This window comes from Oreochromis niloticus, linkage group LG6 (genome assembly GCF_001858045.2).
Source record: "Oreochromis niloticus isolate F11D_XX linkage group LG6, O_niloticus_UMD_NMBU, whole genome shotgun sequence".
NCBI classification, from domain to species: domain Eukaryota; kingdom Metazoa; phylum Chordata; class Actinopteri; order Cichliformes; family Cichlidae; genus Oreochromis; species Oreochromis niloticus.
The window spans coordinates 29,809,392-29,824,945 of NC_031971.2; the positions used below are offsets into that span (position 1 = coordinate 29,809,392).

At 37.7% G+C, this 15,554-nt stretch overlaps 2 protein-coding genes across 4 annotated transcripts; one reads left to right on the plus strand and one right to left on the minus strand.

Moving 5' to 3' along the window:
* Nucleotides 1–558: 558 nt before the first annotated feature.
* Nucleotides 559–10,632, plus strand: nsmce1 (NSE1 homolog, SMC5-SMC6 complex component). Of its 3 annotated transcripts, XM_019359735.2 has the most exons (9): nt 559–699; nt 1,123–1,280; nt 4,083–4,202; nt 6,363–6,484; nt 6,627–6,704; nt 7,284–7,430; nt 8,868–8,984; nt 10,123–10,249; nt 10,501–10,632. In XM_019359735.2, the coding sequence occupies exons 2-9, from the start codon at nt 1,169–1,171 to the stop codon at nt 10,533–10,535; spliced, it is 858 nt and encodes a 285-aa protein (XP_019215280.1). In that variant the 5' UTR covers nt 559–699; nt 1,123–1,168; the 3' UTR covers nt 10,536–10,632. The 3 variants fall into 3 exon arrangements, with proteins under 3 accessions (XP_019215280.1, XP_019215282.1, XP_019215281.1); XM_019359737.2 differs by lacking the exon at nt 559–699 and having other exon boundaries at nt 1,151–1,288; XM_019359736.2 differs by lacking the exons at nt 559–699; nt 1,123–1,280 and adding an exon at nt 3,329–3,457.
* A 135-nt stretch (nt 10,633–10,767) lies between these two features.
* On the minus strand, nt 10,768–15,129 carry LOC100707292 (trace amine-associated receptor 13c-like). The gene has a single exon (XM_025907885.1). It carries the CDS (start codon nt 12,594–12,596, stop codon nt 11,610–11,612), a length of 987 nt encoding a protein of 328 aa, XP_025763670.1. The 5' UTR covers nt 12,597–15,129; the 3' UTR covers nt 10,768–11,609.
* Nucleotides 15,130–15,554: the final 425 nt, after the last annotated feature.

Here is a 15,554-nt window from a genome sequence, read left to right on the forward strand (position 1 = left end):
ATAATAAGTAATTGATTAAATCCAGAGTCCTGTGTAAGCTCAGAGAGGGTGAAAAGAGTGAATGAAGAAGAAACACTCAGTGCTTTGTAGGATGCCCTCAGCAGCCTAAGTCTATGGTGGTGTAACTAAAGAAGGATTCGGGGTAACCTGATCCAGCCTGTATAACTGTATACTTTATAAAATTCACTTTACACTAAAGATTATACGGTGTAATTTTTCATGGCATTAAAGTAATGCACAACACTGCTGCTGTAGATGGTTCAGTGACGTGCGGTACTATACACACAAAACATTAAAGCTCAGAACCTAAATGTACTTTTACCATTAGAAAATTTGCTTACATTGTTATCTGTATGATACTAGACACAAATTTTTTATTCATTCTTTTATAAAACATGAATCTTTTTGTTGCTTTGTTTGCTATCACTGGCCTCTGGGTTATTTTGACCTGCTGTGGATATCATCTTCATCAGTAAACAGTTTAAGAACAGCACACATCTCTCCACCACAGACTCTGCTCTCTCTGCAGTTTCCATGGCACCCAAGTGCATACGTCAAAGATGCAATCTCTCCGTCTACATGGCAACCTGGTAACGTTAAAACACATCGATGAGATTAAAAAAATGAATGAAACGAAAGGGAGAGACTAGGAAAAAAGGTGCCAGTTAAAAGCTGAAAAACAAGTGCCAGTCGGAGGAGGTAAGTCTGAGCTAAAACACTTATAGTCTGATTTTTATTTTGTTGTAGCTCCTGGTTTTCAATGAATGTGGTTTTTCTCTTTGTTTAAAAAGTACATATTAATTATTTTGTATATTGGGCTTTTTTTAATGTGTGTGTACCATATACTAAAACTATTCGTTAAGAATCTTATGTAGTGCAGCCACTTTTATAATATTTGAAACTTAGAGGTTTTTAACATCAAAAACTGAACATAATTGTTTGTTTTGTAAAGCTTTTACCCCCCCCCCCCTTTTTTTTTTTTACAGTTGTCTCAGACACTCCTTGTATTTTTAGTGTAATTTGCTTTTATTGAAAAAAATAATTTAGATGTTTTGTATTGCTATTGTAAAAGCAAAGTGAATAATTTTAGTAATGTTAATTTGACCACTGATATTGTGACAGCTCTAAAAAGCAGGTCTGCAGGCCTGCATGAACAGAGGTGGCAGGGATGGCGTCCCGCAGTAGTTCCTCCACAGCAGCAGGTGGCAGTGATTCACCACAAAAACCTACAAAGACGAAGAGAACCCGGAGGAAAACACGGAAGGCGCGCGCGGTAGGGGGTGAGTAGGTAAACATGTTTAAATGAAACTGGAAAGAAGTTACATTTTTTTTTGTTTTTAAACATTAGGGCAACTGCAAAACTGAACAAGCAAATAACCGGGCCCATTAGGAATAACCGTTGATTGACAAAAATCTCCATACTGCCGCAGATAGTTGAGTTAAAGTTGGCAAAATATCTGGCTGTAACGTTACCTAGCGTAACCCTTCTAAAAATGTTCATCATAGTTACAATATTTATATAGTTGATGCTAAAAGCTAGCATCAGCAGTTTTAGCTCAGGTTAGCCGTTCGGCAAAGAGGACATAACTGTTTCAGAAATTATGTTATTGTTGAGTTTGCAGGAGGGAATAGTTGTAGCAGTTGTCTGCTAACAGTCCTCAGCGAAAGTGCTTATTTCACTTTTTATACACTTTATAACAGAAATACGAAAGTCCCGTGTCTTTGGTTTGAATAAAAATTTGGCATAATGTCGGATCGGATGCTGGGCTTATTTAGTTTGCTAAGTGTTGTTGTTGTTTGTTTGTTTTTCATAGATGTCTACATGTGTTTTTCAGATGTTTTATAACTTACTTTTGTGTCATTGAAATAATAAGTGTTACTTTTTCAGCACATTCTTATTTATTTATTATTTATGTTTTGCCAGCACAAAATTGATGTGGCATGATCTTTTTGCCCGTTTAACTCACCAGTGCTAACTGCTGATTTACAGATATTTAGCTATATATATATGTATACGTGTGTGTGTGTGTGTGTGTGTGTGTGTGTGTGTGTGTGTATATATATATATATATATATATATATATATATGGACCTTATATTCAAAGGCTTATAAACAGCAGCCTGACTTTAGGCCATGTACCTGTAATTTTTAAACAGGCAGTGGTCCAGCCTCTGCTGAAACGCCCTGGCTTGGATGCCTCTTTGTTGAGTAATTTCAGACCTATTTCAAAGCTTCCTTTTGTTTCTAAAATTTTAGAAAAAGAAGTGTGCTCACAGCTGCAGACTTTTTTAGAGAGTCAAAACATTTTTGAGGTATTTCAATCTGGTTTTAAAGCACTTCACAGCACAGAGGCTGCATTTTTGAGAGTTTTTAATGATATCTTACTAGCTGCTGACTCTTGGAAGTCTGTCTTACTTGTGCTTTTGGATCTCACAGCAGCTTTTGATACAGTAGATCACAATATTTTGATTTATCGTCTAGAACATCATGTTGGAATTAGAGGCACTGCCTTGGAGTGGTTTAAGTCATACCTCTCTGATAGAAGTTTTTCTGTCTCACTTGGTAAATTTCATTCATCTTCCGCCCCCCTCCCATGTGGTGTACCTCAAGGATCCATCCTTGGGCCCCTTCTTTTTAGTATTTATTTACTTCCCCATGGCCATATTATTAAAAAACATAAAGTCTCATTTCATTTTTATGCAGATGATTGTCAAATTTATCTACCGCTGAAACACAATGACCTTAACCCCCTCAGGCCTATTTTAGAATGTCTTAAGGATATCAGAGCATGGCTGGCTCTGAATTTTTTAAACTTTAATGAAAAGAAGACTGAAGTCATTATATTTGGGCGAATGGACCTGGTGTCCCTCCATCTGACTTGGGTCCTCTTACATCGTGTGTCAAATCAATTGTCACCAACCTTGGAGTAAAATTTGACACAGCTCTTAAAATGGACAAACAAGTAAATACAGTGGTGAGGAAAAGCTTTTTTCAGTTGAGGCAGCTCTCTAAAGTAAAACCTTTTATTTCTTTTTGTGACTTGGAGAGAGTTTTGCACGCATTTGTGACCACTTGCCTTAATTATTGTAATGGACTTTATATTGGTATTGATCAGGCTTCACTATCACGCTTGCAAATGGTCCAGAATGCTGCTGCTCGCCTGTTGACAGGGACACGCAAACATGAGCACATTACCCCTGTTCTTGCCTCCTTACACTGGTTGCCTGTCCATTTTAGAATTCATTTTAAAATTTTATTGCTTGCTTTTAAAGTCTTAAATGGCCTGGCTCCTTCTTACCTGTCAGACCTTTTACACCAATACACTCCACAAAGGTCTCTCAGATCATCTGACCAGTCACTCCTTGCTGTCCCCATGTCGAGACTGAAACACCGAGGGGACCGAACTTTCGCTGTTGTGGCCCCCAAACTATGGAACAAACTGCCCCTCCATATTAGGTTGGCCCCAACACTTGAAATGTTTAAATCACTTTTAAAAACACACTTTTTTTCAAAGGCTTTCTAGGAGTATTATCAGAGTCAGTTTGTAGTCAGTTTTTAGTCAGCTGTTGGTCATTCTTAATTTTTTTACTTTGTTAATCTTATTCATTGTATATCTTATTGTTTATTCTACTCATGTTTTGATATTTAATATATACACTGATTTATTTTTATCTTCTTTTTCAATTATTTATTTATTTAGTTTGTTTATTGATTTCATTGTATGCGTAATGTATGGTTTTTTAACTCCTATCTCTGTTTTATTATTGGAAAGCACTTTGGTCAACTTTGTTGTTTTTAAAAGTGCTATATAAATAAAGTTGGATTGGATTGGATGTATGTATGTATATATATATGTATGTGTGTGTGTGTGTGTGTGTGTGTGTGTGTGTGTGTGTATGTATACATACATACATACATACATACATACATACATACATACATACATACATACATACATACATACATACATACATACATACATACATATACATACATACATACATGTATATGTATGTATATATGTGTGTGCATATGTTTATATATATGTACATATAAGACTACCTGTGCTCTGTACCCACAGACATGTCACGACAGATGGGAGAAAGCCATCGAAGGTTTCTTCAGACCATGATGGTCAGTGGTGTCATTGATGAGCAAGCGGCAAAGGCTCTTTATCAGTACTGCTGTGAAACGCACCACAGTAAGTACATGTCTATACATGTGAACAGCAATTGATTGAAAAATTCAGAATGCACCTCATAGTGTATCTGGAGACCAGTGTAAAGTAGGGGAACAAAAATCAGTATCACCCCCTTATTAATTATTAATAAAAAAATTATTATTTTCTTACACTAACAGACTGTTACTATTGATTTACTGGTACACAAAAAAGCAAACTCATTACACTTGAAGGCAGTGTTACAAGACGCCTTGTACCAAAATTAGCTACTAATTCATTTCTGTCTGTAGGCCCTGTGCAGGTATATAAAATATTAAATAGGTTGTAAAATACAAATCTGGGATACAAGTACAATAAGATGATGGTATATATGTTCCAATTAAAATCCTTCAGCCCAACCCTCCCAAAACATATAAATGGTAAATGGCCTGTATTTGTATAGCGCTTTCTAGTCCCTAAGGACCCCAAAGCGCTTTACACAACCTGTCATCCACCCATTCACACACACATTCACACACTGGTGATGGCAAGCTACATTGTAGCCACAGCCACCCTGGGGCGCACTGACAGAGGCGAGGCTGCCGGACACTGGCGCCACCGGGCCCTCTGACCACCACCAGTAGGCAACGGGTGAAGTGTCTTGCCCAAGGACACAACAACCAAGACTGTCCAAGCCGGGGCTCGAACCAGCAACCTTCCGATTACAAGGCGAACTCCCAACTCTTGAGCCACGATCGCCCCTGAGACAGCATATTTTTGTGTATATACACTAGGGCAGGGGTCTGCAACCTTTTACACCCAAAGAGCCATTTGGACCCGGTTTCCACGCAAAAGAAAACACTGGGAGCCGCAAATACTTTTTGACATCTAAAATGAAGATAACACTGTATATATTGTGTTTTATCTTTATGCTTTGTGTGAACAACTAAGGTGTGCTGCTTATGAAATCCATGAAGTGCTACAGAGAAAATTAAATTATATTTATGTAATCAACACATTTTGAACTCTTAAAGAAATATAACAAAAGGAAAGACACCAACCTGAACTAAAATGATCCATGTAGCAAACAAAAACTGTTGTCAGCCGCCACCCTTATATCGTCTTTGGGCTGTTGGAGCCTTGACCTGACTCTTAAAAAATAATTGGAAAAAAGCACTATGCTGCTGAAAAATGAAAAATAGATATTTGCAAAATTCTGCCTAAATATGTATTTTACCTGGTTAATGCGTGCGGCGGGGCGTGGTTTGCAGCGCCGCTGCAGGGGAGGCGGACGCACCTGAGCGGCACCCGCAATCACGCCTCGCTGCCTTTACGTCTGCGCTATCTGTACTGTTGTGTTGTTGGTGGTGTATGTCGGGCTGTGAGCTGGAAAGCTACAGCCGGCTGTATGCGTACAGCAACCGTGTGTGAAAAGTGCTCAATAAAGAGATGCTGAAAAGCATGCTCATGGAAACATCGTCGGGTCTGCCGTGATTTGTTTACATTGGGACTTCTGCTCCTGAACCTCTGCGCACAGAGTCCGCAAATCGGGGCTATATGAAGTCAGTTTACGCAGGACTGTAAGCTGTCATCTGTCAGGCGTGAACGGTGTTTGTCTTTTAACATAGTTCACGGTGGAGAACAGCTGCTGACATAATGTGGATCCGAAGATCCATAATTGGCCTACCTGGGGTTGAAAGTCTCGATAAATGCACGGCGTTTCGGCGGGTACACCGGCTTCCGCGAGTGTGACGCTTATTTTGAGCGATGAAAAAATAATAGAATATAATTTTATTTTTATATTTCAATATCACAATAATCTTCCAATTTAGAACTACGAGTTAAAAAGAACTAACATAAATAAAATACACTTCAGCTAAATACTAATTTATTTGCCCAAACTACGCGGAGCCGCAGTATAAGGACTAAAGAGCCGCATGCGGCTCCGGAGCCACAGGTTGCCGACCCCTGCACTAGGGCTTGTGTATATACACTAGGGCTGTGCCATATCATATTGTCCATTGTCCATTATATCATCAGAAATATTGTCACAATTTGCCTTTAAAGTTTGTGATATAATTTTGAGATTATATCACCAACCTTTAATGTGCACATTATGACACCAGAACCAGAATACGTCTTGTTTTGTTTTGCTTTTGTAGGAGACTAACAAACATTGTTGTTCTTGTTTTTTTTCTGCAGCACAGTATGCACCTGACAAGCTGGAAGATTTTATTGATATTATCAACTCAAGACTGCAGCCAATGTTCATGCAGATTAGGAAAGGGATGTCTGAAGATAACGGTCTGCAGTACTACGCCTTGGTTAGTGATTTAATGTTTGTATTGGGTCTGCCTTGTCAGGCTGTTGTTTAGTATGTGTCCAAGCTGCAAAGACTTTTCATGTTTTGGGATCATGTCAAAGGAAATAGATTAATAGTTAAAGTTTATCTTTGATCCCATCCAGGTGAACATGGCTGAAACTGACATCACCAGAATGTCGTCAGATTATGCCGACAATGAACTTGAGCTGTTCAGGAAAACGGTGAGTTAAATTCACAGTAAAACAATATGTTATAGATGCTTCCACTGTAATTTTTTGTATTTGTGTGGGGTTTTTTTTTAAGGCTCTGGTGGTATATTTGTGTGAAACACTGAAATAACATAACTTGTAGTTTGCAGTTCGGTGTAACAGTCTAATCAGTGACATCCATAAACAGTGGTCAACATTAATTTTTAGTTTAAAAGATCATGTAGGAAGTCATGAATAGATTACCACACACAGATTTGTGTGTGACTGTGGCTCTTGAGGTAGGACGTCAACCATTTAGAAGACTGGGGTGGTGATTCTTGTCCACATGTTAGTTTCCGTGGGCAAGAGTATTGAACCCCAAATTTTGGTGTGTGTGTTAGGGTTAGAAAGTCATTAACCCTGTGAAGCCCAAACCATGAAAATTCAAAATTTTGGAAAATGGAGTGTTTAGAAAGAAGTTTTGTATCAAATTTGCTACATCAGGAATTCCTAAATATATCATGTTAAAGGCACAGAAGAAACGGTATGAATGGGTGAATGTGGCTTGTAATAAAAATAATGTTGTGATCAACTTGAATCGTGCTCATTCAGATGGACCTCATCGTGTGCTCTGAGAATGGCAAGGCTTCCTCTACTGATATTCTGAACAGCACAGATTCCATGACCACCAGAAAGATGAAGAAGAGCGAAACGGAGCACCTATTGAGCCGATTAGTGCACGACAAATGGCTCAGTGAGGTAAAATACACCGTCTCTAGTAGGATTTCACAATTCTGATTATTTATTTACTACAAACTACTTCCTCTTTTTTGTGAACGGATTATTAAATTGATTTTAGTTCTTCCTATTAACCATATTTAAAATGGGACTGCAGCAGGAAAAGGTCATACAGTTTATTAAGGTCAAACACAATGACTCTATTTATGTTTATCATTCCCATACTGCTCCCTTTATTAATAAGGCATAGTATAGAATATCATTAATTATGGTTTTCAGTTTTTTAAAAAAAGGATTAACAAATAAAATGACATTTATTTAGACAATCCTTCTCATTTACAGCTTACAAAACAAGATTTCTTGATTTCAATGACACAAATACAATAATAATAATAATAATAACAATAATAATAAAATTTAGGGTAGGTGTTTCAGTATGCTAGTATCATTGTAACTTCAAAACATACATGAGCGTTAGGTCCTTCTATTTAAAATAAATATTTTTGTTTGTAGTTGTGTAGGGCTGTTCGATATAACGATATATATCGGATGACGATAGAAAAACGTCTATCGTTTCATTTTACGCTATCGTTTGTTTTGTGGTGTCGCAAAATAAACTGTTTACGGCAATATTTTTTCATTATTTTGATGGTCACTGTAGTGGCTATATTAATTTCCTAAACTTCTCTCTTTCTCTTATGTTTAATATAACCACACTACAGACGGACAAGCGCTTGTTTGTATGCGTTGTCGTTAGCAACAACGATGGTAAAACCACCTCGTGTCCGCTTGTTTATTTTCCACATAAACCTTTCACAATAAAGCTCAAGATCCTGTTGAGACTTTTCAAAATAAACTGAATCACGTGAAAGATGCAGAGTATTTACGGATGAGAAGCAAAAAAGAGCCGTCAGGTGCTAAAAAATAAACCTTAGACTCAAACGTTAGAACAGGCTTTTCCCCGCAGCACGATGTGTAATAAATACTCACAAAGAAAACGGCGGCCGTTACAACCTATGTCTAAAAATGTATCGTTTCATGCATCAGTTAAAACACTCGACTCCAGGTACGCGACGCCCAGCTGGAAACACTTCACGCAAGTCGAGATGCCCGACATTCACAGAATTTACAGAAAATGTTACATTTTTGTGATTTATATCGTTATCGGACGATAGATGTCTTAATATCGGGATATGAGATTTTGGTCATATCGCACAGCCCTATAGTTGTGCAGTATTTACAATATTTTGTGCAGAAACACTCACATTGAGGCTTCTGGCAATACTAAGTCTTCTATTTCTGTTAATCAGTGTTCAGTGCAAAACTTCACAGTGTAGCAGTTAGTGGAAAAGTGCAATGAAATCAAAGCCTATAATGTCAAATATATACATATATAACTCACCACTTGTTTGTTTGTTTTTCTGTAAGTGTGTAATTGCGTGCTGCTTGTTACCCTAGAAACGGGGTGAATACACCTTGTCCACCCGGTGTATCATAGAGATGGAGCCATATATTCGCACAATGTATCAAGACCATGTCAAAGTGTGCCACATCTGTCGTAACATTGCTTTCCAGGTAAATGTTTCCCTTTTTTCCACTTAGTAATATCAACCTCGTACCCACTTGAATTTAGGCACTTAGAGAGAGTTGAAGTAAATATCATCTGTAATGTTGACTGCCTACCGTTTTGGACACAACTGCTTAATAAAGCATATCTAATCAGCCATCCACATTGCAGAAACTCATAAAAACATGGTGTGCTGAAACCCCAAGTGTCAGCTGGAGAAGGACGGGGATTGAGGTCTCTTTAAATGTGGCATTGTTGGTTTGAATATTTCAGAAATGGCTGATCTAATGGGATTTTCACATATAACATTTTTTAAGAGTTTATAGAGAATGGTCAGGGAAAGAAGAAAGCCATCCTGGGAGTGCTAACTGATTGACGTTGTCTTGTTGATGCCAGAGCTCGAAGAATAATGTCAGAATGGTTTGAGCTGATAGAAACAGTAATACAATCAGCCAGTAATTATAACCATGTTATAGATATGAGCATCTCTGACTGCACAACATGTAGGATAGGTTGGCCACAGCAGCAGAAAACCATTGTACTCCAGAACAATGTAAGTTTGGAAAAACATTGTCTGGTCTGATGAGTTTCAGATGATAGGAACATAATTTGAGATTAAAAGCATAAAAGCATTGCTCCACCCTGCCTTGTGGGTGGTAGGCACATGAGTGGAGTACACTTTAGGCCTCTTAGTGTAATCCGAGCACCATTTAAACACCACAGCCTGTTGAATCATGTTGTTGACTGTATTCCTCCTTTAATGGCAAGTGTTTTAATTGGCTAATGGCCATTTTTGACCGAATAACACACCACAAAGAGCATAAGACCGGTTTCTTTACTGTACTAATGAGTTCACAGTATTTAAGTGGCCTCTACCACACCAGAACCCAGGAGCAGTAGAAATAGAGACTAGCATAATGAAGATGCAGCCCACATAAGTGAATCATCTGGGGTCAGCATGTACCAAAGTCTTTGAGGAATGTTTTCAATTGAGAAGCATCTAAGATAAAGGATAGTCCAACCTGATATGTGTTAAATGTATCCAAAAAATGACCAGTTACTGTAATGCGTCACCAGCATTATTTGTTTGCTTACAGTATTTGATCTGAATGATTTTTTTTTTTTTTGTCTCTCTTGTTTTTTCAGTGCCAAATTTGTGAGAATCCTACTTGTGGCATAAAAATACACAACCCATGTGTGGCCAGATACTTCAAAGGCAAATCGGAGCCACGTTGTCCTTCTTGTGATGACTTCTGGCCACATGAAATCCCCGGTATATGTTGTTCATTCTCACATGCTGCTTCTGAACAAGTTAGACCTCCAATAATTAGAGACTCCCAAACTTTGGTGCACATTTGATCGTGAATGTGATTGAACTGTGAATGATAAAAATAGAAATGAGTGCAAAAAAGAAATAAGGTTTTCTGTGTGATTGCCGTTTTATAATTCATTTAAACATATATTTAAATGCAAGGTGAATAGAACAACATAACAAACTCGTGTTCTTTGTTCTTTTTATTACAGAAGTGAAACGTCCTCATTCACAGTCCAGGAGATGAAAGCTTCATCGTTAGTTTTTCTTAATGGTTTGTTAATATAATATAAATGTCTTTATTGTTTTTGCTTTTATACATAAAAAATAAAAGATTGTTTCAATATTGTAGTATTTGTATTGCATTTTAGAAATATCTACCCCCCACAAAAAAAAAAACTTTCAAACAAAACAAGTTTCTCATTGTGAACACTTTTTTTCTGTCTACATATTCACATTTTCTGTTCCACTAGAAGATAAGTTAAGAGCATAGTGTCATTCTAAGACATATAAGATTTTTATGAGACAGTAACGGCCCATCTTAACTAACATGTGACGGAGATTTGAAAATTAGTTTTGCTGTACAACATACATGAGTATCTGATTTGCTGACAATAATGACATAAATCCATCTTAAAATGTGGCTCACTGTGTTCACAATCAGAAAGAAACAGTTTTCACTGATCAGTGGCTCCTCAGTGGTTGAGAGGAAATTAAGGCCATGTCTTTCTTTCAAACCTTTATCAACTTTCCTAAAACCCCTTTTTAAGTCTGTAGCATACAAACTGTTAAACTGAAGGATGTAAGAAGCAACAATAACCGTTACTTTATCTTGTCCCCAACAAATTACATAATGCGTTTCAGTAATGATTTTTAATTTAAATGTATCATCACGATCTCATGTGTGTTTTTTAAGTGCTCCTTTAAATTTTGGAGCAGTGGACAATATGGCAAGAAATATAAAAAATACACAAAGAAATGAAGCAGAAATTTGAATAAAAGTAATGTAATAAGGAGCAGAGTACTTAAAAATATAAACAGAATAAATACAAGTCCTGTAGTAAAAAGCCTGAAAGATTTCCTGAATCATTATAATTATTGTTGTTATTTCATGCAGTAAGGAGGCTTATCTGTCCCAGTTCTGACAGGATAAAATACTTGTTAGAGACAGTGGGTCATATGAAATAAGACTTTCCGACAGATGGTCTTTGATTCACTGAATAAGTCTATCATTAAAAACCATCATGCTACTGCCACATATAATATTCGGCAGTTTCATTCTCTCATACAAACTGATTTGTTTCAGGATAAATTTGCTATTTTAAAGTATATTTGCCTGAGAGGAGCCCTTTTCTAGTATCTTCAGGGAGACAATGAACCAGATAGCTTTTCTAAACCACGGGTAGAACAAAGCATATATCAGTGGATTCAGACAAGAATTGAAGTACAGCATCCAGGAAACAATAGCCCAAGAAGAAGCACTGTTTGAAATGTCCTGCCCTGCAAGAGAGGGATAGTAATACGGACAGAAACTCAGCAAAAACACAAATATCACAACACCAAGAGTCCTGGCTGCCTTTTTCTCTGATTTCTTTGCGGTAATTCTTACTGCAGCAGCTGTAATATGAGACCGCATGGCATGAGCCTGAGACACCGCTACAACAAATACTCTCATGTACAGAATGATAATGACTGAGCAAGGGCCGATGAAAGTAAAGACAAGGTCAATGGCTCCAGAGACATAGTTAATCACCACCAAACACTGACTGTGACAGGTGTTATGCCTGTCTGGCTGCCTGAGATGCTCCTTTAAGATCAGCCCGTTGTAGAGGAGCGAACAAGCCCAGCACAGAGTCACAGACAGCTCCGCTCTGCTGTGAGTGATTTTTGTGGGGTACTGCAGAGGATAACAAATAGCTACGTAGCGATCAATTGATATGAGCACCATGTTGCCCACAGAGGCTGAGGTGAGAGTGAAGCCGATAATGTAAGACAAAGCACACATGAGATCTCCCAGCAGCCAGCAGGTTTCTATAAACCGCATTGTTTCCACCGGCATCACAAGCAGCCCGACCAAGAGGTCTGAGATAGCAAGAGAGAGCAGGAGGACATTGGTGGGCATGTGAAGCTGCCTGAAATGAGAGATGGATATGATAACCAGCACATTCAGAGCTACAGTTAGCACAGAGATGGACAAGAACAGTGTATAGAGGAGGACAGCCTCAGGCTGAGGACGTGTTAAACCCCTGCAAGACAAATTCGCAAGCTCAGGGTAGCAGAGTTCAGTTCTGTCCTGGCTGTCCATCATCCAGTATAAAGAAAGGATGACCTGCTGAGGTCAAGCAACCTGCTGACCCTGTGAGACATTGTACAGCTTATTTATCTCTGATGACACTCCCCCCTTCCAACTCCCAAGTCAGCCTTTTCATCACTGTCTGCTAAGTAGTCCCCTGTCCCCCCCCGATTCTCTCCTACTGTTCTCTCCCCCCTCTCTCTTCTTCCTCCTCGTCCATACTCATCTCTTGTTTTTTTCCACCTTGCTCCTTTTCGTCTCTCTCTCCCCTTTCATCACCCATTTGTATGATGCAAGATTCAAGTTTCTAAGTTCTGTGAAGTAGTTTCAAAGCAGATTAAAGTTTTACACTTTACAACATTAAAGCCAAAGTGTTCATAAATCAGCAGTCACATCCTTCATTGCTTACAGATGTGTCTGTTTTGACAGTGTTTGACGTTGTGAGACCTGAGCTCCTGCTTAAGATGCATTTGACATTTTTTCCAAGTATTTCAGATTAATCAAAAAGCAAGCATCATCTTTAAATAGAAAATCATTACTTTGTTACTTAATTGTTCCATGCTACAAAAGGATATCCTCATATGCAGACATTGGGTTATTATTTACAGCTTAACACAATAAAGTCAACATTATTTAATAAATTAAAAACATTTTAGTGACCAGACAACTAGATTTATCCCTCCATCAATTTCATAGGGTTTTTTCCAAGTCACTATTATCTATTTCTAGGTTATCAGTGTAAGCATATTGGCAACACTGACCTTGGTTACACGTTTGTACAACAGGTTATGTTTCCTCGAGTTGAATTTCTTCTACTGAAGTGGTTTTTAGATTAAACTCAAGTGTCTGTGATCTAGTCATCAGAGCCTTGTGAATTTGCTGTTATTTATTTATTATTGGGAGAGAAGATATTTCGTAGCATGTCAGAAGATGACTATATGAAATTTTGTCTGCAACAAACTTTTCAGGGGATGCCGGTAGGTCAAATACTTTTAACAGTACATTATGGGGGAAAAGTGTTGATGAATCCAAGTTTAAGGTTTGTGGCAGTAGATCAGTGAATGGAAGAAGATGAAGGGGAGAGGTTAATAAACATCTCCCCTGCTGACCAGGGGTTAGAGTTAGGGTTTTGATACCAGTCAGCTAAACCCACTCCAATAAGAAGGAGCTCTCCTTTCTTGAATTGGAAACTTTGCAGAAACAGAATCACGCAGCAACAGCAAATGAGCACAAACACACCTCAAAGTTACACAAGAACTACATGAAGACCAAAGATGTCTAATTGCTGACTTTTGTGGACTTTTCCTTGCAGCACCTGACCTTAGCTACACTGAACAGCACAAACTGGGTTGTCAGATTTTCCACAAAGTCTTGGAATCCTGTCTGCACCGCTTCATATTTGGAGCAGACCCAAAACAAAGATGCCCTCACATTTTTGAGATACTAATAATTTTAATTTGTATTTTTTTTTAAAAGTTCTATGAAAGCTGATGGCCTTTGTTGTATTTTTTTGCTTTATAATTCACTCAGTATTTTCAATGGCTGCCTGGTCTGGACTGCAGACAGGCCAGATTAGCACTAGGACTCTTTTTTTTCCCACTGAGACATGCTGTAGTGTTTCTGGATCTTGTTTATATCTGTTTTTTTTTCTTTGAATCGTAAAGTTTTACAAGGTTTTTCTATAGAAACACATCTGGGTTTAATGCAGTGCTGCCCGAGGGCTTGAAGATGAGTGCCATTCGATACTGTTTTTGGGCCTCATCTCGATTGGATTCATTTAACAATATTATGTACTGTAGATATGAAATTCCCATGTCCCTACCTGGATGGTATTATTATTATTAAGATAGACTGCAGAAGCCCCAACTTTTGTTTCTTTGTCTCTTTATTTAGGCAGGGAACCTTACAACATGAGCCTTATAGAAACTTATCTGTATTAGTTTTGTTAGGAAAAGGTCAGTTTACTTCAGCCCTGTGGTTGTATGTCTGTATGTGGTTGTAGGCCTCAGTAACTGTTCAAATAGATATTTTACAAATAAACCATCCATTAATAAAACCACAAAACTAAGAGTAAAGATAGCTGGATTTGATTTTTGGTCTTCTGTATACTGGCACACTGTGACACTGTCATAACTGAGTGGGATAAATGAATGATACAAAGCCATTATTAGTCTGTGGAGTGAAATATGCTATTATAATATCAGAATGTAAAGTAATAATGTATTTTTTATGTCTATCATATTATGTATTACATTAGTTCCCATTTAATCACTTATTTGACTCCTTAATTCAGGTACTGTGCATTCATGTGACATTTGGTTGCATCATGTGTTTTTGTTAAAGTTTGTTTATTAACACCTTTGCCTTAAATTCACTTGAGGTTTAATGTGATATCAGACATGACTACGAGGTGTAAACTTGTCCCTCTGGCACACAACACACCCGACAACTTTGACGTGTGTTTTTCTTTGTTGGAGCCGATGAGGAAACAATGGCTTGTGTCTCATACATAAAGGGAAAAATACAGTTTCATGTGCTTTTAATACTCTCCTAGTACTAATTTCTAAAATATGTCTAACGTCGTATCAAATACTTAAATTAAATAATTTACCATATTGAACCTTTCACTGCTGCAGACTCGTTTATTTTTTGTAGCCATCATAGTTTACAGTGAAAGTGCATTTATGGATGTTTAAGCAGGATTCTTGTCACAGGTTGTTTTCATTACTATTTTAGTGTTTACATACACTGACACTTCTATTATTGCATTTCTTCTCTGTCTGATACATCCTTTAAATACATAATCCTTTAAAGAAAGTCTGTCTTAAAAGACAGATGAGAAAAACAATGTTTTCTTATTATGCACCTTGGACATGGAATAAATTATAGAACCTAGATTTAAACATCTATCTATTGCTCAATTTGAAAGCATCATAAGGAATGCAGTGAAAGAGTGAATGTTTTTCTTGAGAA